We start from the raw sequence: 7,570 nt of genomic DNA, 5'->3' as shown, positions 1-7,570 counted from the left end.
CTGCTAAAATTTCAAATTTACGATTTCAAACCCAAAGTTGACCTTTCGTTCTCTCTGTCTCTTTCTTTTGTCTCAGTGTTTGCAAAACCCTTTTTCTTTTTCCTGTTTCGTTTGGAATCTTTTGGTTTTTCAGATTTGAGATTTTCTGGTAAAAGAGAAAAATCTGAGATTTATCCGCTTTCAGATGTGCATCCTTCGAGCTATCTGCAATTAATCCTAGGATCTTGTCCCGCTTCCTTCTTGTTCGGAACCGTAAAGGTGGAGAATTTGTTCCTATCTCATTCTAAGGCTTCTTGTTTCTTCTTCAAATTCATGACCGTTTGTATGGTTTGATTACTTTCAGTTTGCACACAGAGAATGCATATACAAAAGCTCCCAACTTCTTCATCGTGATAGATACTACATTGAGAAATTGAAGAAGAGGAGATTGAATCCTCCCAAACAATACCATTTCTTCTCCCATTTCAGTTTCCTTGTCTCCCTTTCTTTGTCTCTCTCTTTTTATCTGGTGAGTGGATCACAAGTTGATTTACGAGAAAGCAAAGGAGATAGAATTCAAGAATTCAGAATTCTAAATTCACAACAAACTACCAGATTGTGGGCTCTAGATTGGAAAATACGTCATGAGATCTTCTAATTTTTCATATTTACTTTTAAAACGCAAGAAGAAGGAATGAGTGGAATCTAATAGATAAAGCAATGGAGGAGAAATTTTGGGAAATCAGGAAGCGGGACAAGATCCTAGGATTCACTACAAATAGCTAGAAGGTTGGACATCTAAAAGTGGAGAAATCTTAGATTTTTCTCTTTTAATAGAAAATCTCATATTTGAAAAACCAAAAGATTTAAGACGAAATAGTAAAAAAAAAAAGGTTTTGAAAGAGAAATTAAAAACAGTAAGACAGAAGAAAGAGACAAAAAGAACGAAAGGTGGACTCTGGGTTTGAAATCGTAAATTTGAAAAATTAGAAGATCTCATAATGTAAATTAAAATATTAATATTTGCACTCTAACCCACATGTTCATTCACAGCCATTGATTTTTGTTGTATGTGTGGCATAATTTTAACGGTTAAAGAATGTAAGGGTATTTTAGTCACAAAAGTGATTATCCATTCTTAACTGATCATTTTTGAATATCACAGGGGAGGCAAATGCAAAATATGGTTTTCTTTGAACTAAATTTGACTTAAATCAATCTGAAGGGGTCCAGATGAAAATTACCCTTAACTCTTTTGATTGGTAAAACAATGAACAACAAAATAAAATATATATAAAAACCATAACCTAACATAGAATTGACCTGAGGTGGATTAACTCTATGCCTCAACCTCGGCCCAGTTCAACCCTATCCCATGGCTTCCTCTTTCGAGGAAATTTGCTTCATGTAACAAGAAAAAGCCACCACTATAATAAGATAGACAAGTCTTTCACCAAATAAACCAAATTGGAATTTTTTTGACAAAAAACTATACTGTTTGTCGAACGCAGAACTGTTCTAGTGGTTGAAACCAACACCTCTTAGTGAAGAGGTCATGAGTTTGACTCTCGTTGAAGCATATTAATATCTCCATCCCCGGCATAATAAATCCCCTTTGTACAAAAAAACTGTATTGTTTTTTTTTTTTTGTTTTTGTTTTGTTTTTTTGTTTTATTTTTTTTAAGAAAAAGACTCCTGCATTAGATTAAAAACATGCACTTTTATTTTTTGCTTTTAATTAAGAACACGCATTTAGGTCCCTAAAGTAATACATCGTTCCAAAAACTACGTTGAAAGCATTACCAAATATGAAAACGAGTGGAAGTTTGCTTTCCAAGTCAAAGGTTGAGCAACAAATTAAACAAAATGATCAAGAAATCAAAGATCCAAATCATGGCTCTCTGCTGAGAAAATTCCAAATTCCAAACTCCTAATTTCTACCCCAAAACCCACGTTGAAGACCCAGAAAAATTTCTGAGAACGTCTGGAATTTTCAGCTACAAAGAAATCTTTATGGTTCCTTTACCAAAAGTAAAATTTATGAATCCAACAATAAAACTAAATGTTTTTTTTTGGGTGAAAGATAAAACTAAATTTTGAAAACAAGAATTTAATTGAAGGCATGAGAACCAAACATATCATTCATAAGCAGTTAGCTTCCTTGCTTCAAAATAACTCCACTTTGGTTTTATCAAAAAAAAAAAAAAAATGCCAACTTAGGAATTCAAAGCCATGTATTTTTTTTAAAATTATTTTGAAATTAGAAAAATAAGAAATTTGTGAACAATAAGTGGAGAAAGCAAACGAGAATAATGTATTTAACAAGCAAAGAGAGAGAGAAAAAGATTATGAATAGAAAGTAAATATCATGATATGGACCCAAGACCCAGATTCTCTTTGGTGCACATCCAACTAGTAGCGTCGTCTAAACGTGCACTTCAAGTCGTTCCACTAATGGTTGAATGTGACATATGAAGAAAAAAAATTGTACGAAAAAATAATAAAATAAGATCATATGAAAAAGAAATTTCACTTAGAGAAGATTTCCATAAAAATTAGTATTATGCCTAAATAAATAGAATTTCTCCATAAAAAAAAATCTCTGTTGTGTACATCTCTTTGTGTTGTAATTAAAAGTTAATTTTGAATTAAAAAAAAAAAAAATCTCAATACCCTTTTAATTTTTAAGTTTTCTTAACTACTTGTTTGGCATATAAGTGCACTGCTGTGAAAGAAAGAAATGTGAAATGTGCACACCAGAGAATGTTTTTTTGAATATGAATTCATTTTTATCGTCATATTTTTGCAAAAGCTAATTTGAAATTGAAGAAAGCTTTTATTTTGGTTTCCATTAAATCAAGATCTAATTTGCATGTATAATAAGAAGTCTAAAATGACCATTTTCTTTGTTATCCTATCATATGGGCATCTTGGCCCTCATGAAAGAATAATACTATTTTTCCTAATTCTTTCCTCTTGTAAAAGTTTTTAACGGAAAGATTTCATTCACATGTAGAAATATCCTCAGGGTCACAATTTAATAAAGTTGATTTGCAGTTAGTGAAGTAGAATTTAATTTAAATTTGGGTCAAATAATTTTGTTTGAAAAAAAGAAGAAGAAAAAGAAGAATTGGACCACGAGAAACACAAAAGGGTTAGTCAATCCCTTGCCATACGCAAAGGGCAAAGACCAAATATTAAAGAACTTGTAAGTCTATTTCGTTAAAAATGAAATAATAATTGTGGGTCAATCCAAAGTTTATAAAGTCAGGCTTCATACTCATTTGGCCATGGCAATATAAGTGGGTTACACAAAATTATTATTTTGTTAGTCATTGAAAAAAAATAAAAAATTCTAGACTATGATCTTAAGAAAATGACTTCACATATGGTTTAATGGAAATATTACCCATGATATTAACAATTTTCTTTTAATATAGGTTATCTTTTAGACTCTAAATATATTAGTCTTGAGTGGATAATTCCTTTTAGGGAAAGTCTTTGCATTACCCAGAGCTCACACGAATCTTCTTGAACGCTTATAAATTATCACATTGCATTCATATCAAAGTGAAAATTCCAAACTGGCAAGACAAGATAGACATGCTAGAAAAGATAACATTCAATGCCTTGATTACTCTTATTTTTAGGTAAAATATTTTCTTGTTGTTCAATAACATCGAAACTAAGAATAGATGACATAGAGAATTAATATGACTCACACATTAATGTTCGATATTACATTATTAACAAACATGAAACTAAAAATAAACAAATTGTCGAGTAAATTGGTTTGACTCCCATTCCTGTTATGCCATAGGGCTTTACCCTAAACAAGAGCAGAGTACAAGTTGGAGTCTGTAAACATCCAATCTCACACAATTTTTCCTTAGTTGTCGGCAAAAAAAGATTATATGAAGTTTTTACTTTTCGGTCATCTTCAAACCAATGCTAGGACTTCTTGAGGACCCATAAGCTCGGGGGATGAGAAATGAAGGACAAAGTGTGAAAGAATGGAGGTCCGGGTTTTTTTGTCCCTACTACCGCTATGCTAGAAGCACATCATCTATTATCAAAATTATATAACCATAAAAGCTAATAAAAAAATTCAAGAAAAAGCTCTTACCAAATTTAAAAAAAAGAAATATATGATAGAAATGAACCAAGGAGAGGAGAGGAGAAGAGAAAGACTTTTTTTTTTTGGTAAACCAAAGAGAAAGACTCAGTTTTCAGGATTCCACCAAAAGTGGAGCCCTCGGTGTCTTTTGGCAGACTTGGACCAACTGTCCGAGTCAAAGTCATGGGAGTAGAAGAAACGGTGTCAGTTAGTCCAGTCTGCTCTGTTTTCTCCTCTGTTTTCTCCATAGTCAAAAACACAAACCACTTCACATTTTGCCACCATGGATGGACCATTCAACCACAAAAGCCCACCTTCCCCTCTTCCGTTCCTCTGAGTCCTCTGGTTCACTCCTTAGCCTCCTTGCTTGCTCTTCCGTTACTCCCTGCGCAGGCATGGAGAATGGGAAGCTCCGTCACGCGAAAGGAAGGTATGTGCATAGCTCATCGCGCCTCTGCTTCTTCTTCTCCATTTCTTTCAGTCTTTTGTTTTTCATTCCTGTTGCCATGTCTAAACTCCCTGATACCCAGAAGAACGCCATGAAAAAACTCTCCAATTATCTTGACGCCGACCCAAATGATCCATGTTCATGGAAAGGCGTTACCTGCAGCAAAAACAATCAATCCATCACCCATCTCTCTTTTCCCCATTTGTATCTCTCTAAGTCTGATTTTCTACCCGACTTGTGCCAAATCCATACATTAGAGTCCCTTGATTTCTCTGGAAATTTGTTGCCAGCCATTCCTGATAAGTTTATCAGTGACTGTGAAGGGATTAATGGGCTTCAGAAGTTGAATTTCAGTTGGAACGAGTTGTCTGGTCATTTGCCTACTTTTGGGGGCTTTAGTGGGTTGCTTTACTTGGACTTGTCTTATAATTCATTTACTGGAGCTATTGATTCTGAATTAGATGGATTGGATAGAATTGAAAGCCTTAATCTGAGCTTCAACCAGTTCAATGGCTCTCTCCCTACCAAAGTTGGTGAAGCCATGGCTTTGAAAGAGTTGGAGCTCGCAAACAACTACTTTGAAGGTCAAATCCCTGAAGTGTACATGAATTACACATCTCTAGTTCTGCTTGATCTTAGTGTTAATCAGCTTTCTGGGTCTGTTTCTGATAAGATAGGACAGCTCTCAAGGTTGGAGACTCTCCTACTGTCATCCAATAAACTTAGTGGAGGAGTTCCTGGGGTTCTTTCAAGAATTCAGAAACTCTTTCGATTTGCAGCTAATCAGAATCACTTTTCTGGGAATATTCCATCTGGAATTACAAGATATCTGAGGGCTTTGGACCTTAGTTACAACAATTTAAGTGGTTCAATTCCAGCAGACTTTCTATCATCACCAAATTTGCAGTATGTTGATCTGACTGGTAATTCATTGGAAGGCTCGATTCCGTCACACGTTTCAGGGAGTTTGATTCGGCTGAGACTTGGGAGCAATCATCTTGATGGTAACATCCCGTTTCTAGCCAATGGAACTCTTTCAAAATTGACTTATCTCGAGCTTGATAACAACAGATTGAACGGGCCTATTCCTCAACAACTGGGAACCTTTCAGAATTTAGCTCTGTTGAATCTTGCTCAGAATAACCTCTCTGGTAAATTGCCTGAAGAGTTGGGAAAGCTTCATCAACTTCAGGTTATGAAGCTCCAATCCAACAGACTTACAGGAGAAATTCCTCAACAATATTCACAACTAGGGAACTTGTCTGTTCTGAACATCAGTAGGAATTCATTGACCAGTTCTATCCCATCTGCAATTTCCAGTTTAGGGAATCTCACAAGTCTGGACTTACGTGACAACAGAATTAATGGTTCAATACCCCATTCAATTGGGAACTTGAGGTCACTGATAGAACTCCAGCTAGGAAACAACAAATTGAGAGGCAAGATACCTAGTATGCCAGTCAGCTTGGAGATTGCTCTCAACCTGAGCAGGAACCTGTTTGATGGCTCTATCCCAGACAGTCTTCAAGAATTGGGTCAATTAGAAGTTTTGGATCTCTCAAACAATGGTTTCACGGGTGAAATTCCAGAGTTTCTAGCTAATCGAATGCAAAGCCTCACTCTACTGTTACTCTCCAATAATCCACTATACGGTACATGTCCAAAATTTTCCCAGCGAGGGATTGTTGTTGATACAAGTGGAACTATGGTTGAAAACACTACACGACCAATTGTTACATCTTCTGAACCAACCATTACTTCGTCTAAGAAGGGAAAGTCAGATTTAGTGGCAGTTGTAATTGCATTCACCACTGTAGCTGCTGTTTTAGTCATTGGTGCAGTTGCTGTATTGTTTTTGAGACGTTTCTGCAGGGTTGACATTGAGAGCCTACAGCCAGAGGAGTGTCTTCCCACCGCACGGATTATAGATTATCATTTGTTAACTGCAAATGTCACTCATCGGTCAAGTATTGATTTTACAAGAGCCATGGAAACGGTTGCAAACCCTGCCAATATCATTGTGAAGAGCAGATTCTCTACCTATTTCAAGTCTACTATGCCTAATGGAGCAAGTTATTACGTCAAGAAGCTCAATTGGTCTGACAAGATATTCCAACTGGGAAGCCATGAAAAGTTTGTCCAGGAGGTTGCTATCCTTGGGAAGCTAAGCATTGGAACCCTGATGAACCCTCTGGCTTATGTCTTGACCACTGATAGTGCTTACCTCTTCTATGAATATGCTGAAAAAGGAACCCTCTTTGATGTTCTTCATGGAAGCTTAGGACATGGTCTAGATTGGGCAAGCCGGTACAGTATAGCCGTTGGGGTAGCTCAGGGTCTGGCATTTCTCCATGGATTCACCAGTGGTCCAATCCTTCTGCTTGACATTTCAAGCAAAAGCATTTTTCTGAAGTCTCTGAAGGAACCCAAGATTGGTGATATCGAACTATGTAAGGTCATTGATCCTTTGAAAAGTGCAGAGAGCCTTTCAACAGTAGCTGGTTCTGTTGGTTACGTTCCTCCAGGTAAATAGTTTCTCAGTTTTTGGAAGTAATAATGGATTCTAACTTTCTTTTAGATGGCATCTCTATTTTCTTAGACAAACTTACTCCTTGAACATTCTAACATACGAGCTTGGTTTTTATGCTCCCCAGAGTATGCTTATACGATGAGGGTTACAGTGCATGGGAATGTATATAGCTTTGGTGTTGTCCTGTTGGAATTGCTGACTGGAAAACCAGCTGTGAGTGAGGGAACTGAGTTGGCCAAGTGGGTATTGAATAACTCCATCCAACGTGAGACATTGGAAAAGATCCTGGATTTTACAATCAGCAGAACATCACTTGGGGTTCGAAGTCAGATGCTAGCAGTTCTAAGGGTTGCTCTTGCTTGTGTTTCTGATTCTCCAGATTCAAGGCCAAATATGAAGAGTGTGGTAAGAATGCTTGTTAATGCAAGATAATCTGGCTTCCTCTCAGGCCACATGATTACGTAGTGGCTTTCAGTAATTTTGTTAGAAGAATGAG

At 36.3% G+C, this 7,570-nt stretch overlaps 1 protein-coding gene across 1 annotated transcript; it reads left to right on the top strand.

The window, feature by feature from the left end:
• Positions 1 to 4,363: 4,363 nt before the first annotated feature.
• On the top strand, positions 4,364 to 7,570 carry LOC149016821 (uncharacterized). Its single transcript, XM_089154873.1, has 2 exons — positions 4,364 to 7,069; positions 7,199 to 7,570. The coding sequence occupies exons 1-2, from the start codon at positions 4,384 to 4,386 to the stop codon at positions 7,504 to 7,506; spliced, it is 2,994 nt and encodes a 997-aa protein (XP_089010999.1). The 5' UTR covers positions 4,364 to 4,383; the 3' UTR covers positions 7,507 to 7,570.

This window comes from Hakea prostrata, chromosome 5 (genome assembly GCF_041222555.1).
Source record: "Hakea prostrata isolate BN-2017 chromosome 5, UWA_Hpros_2, whole genome shotgun sequence".
NCBI classification, from domain to species: domain Eukaryota; kingdom Viridiplantae; phylum Streptophyta; class Magnoliopsida; order Proteales; family Proteaceae; genus Hakea; species Hakea prostrata.
Note: the sequence above shows the minus strand (reverse complement) of the source record. Positions and strands in the feature narration are given on the sequence as shown.

Coding starts and splice junctions, on each gene's coding strand:
- LOC149016821 (XM_089154873.1), top strand. CDS start 4,384: ATGGACCATTCAACCACAAAAGCCCACCTTCCCCTCTTCCGTTCCTCT. Junction 7,070..7,198: donor TGTTGGTTACGTTCCTCCAG/GTAAATAGTTTC, acceptor TATGCTCCCCAG/AGTATGCTTATACGATGAGG.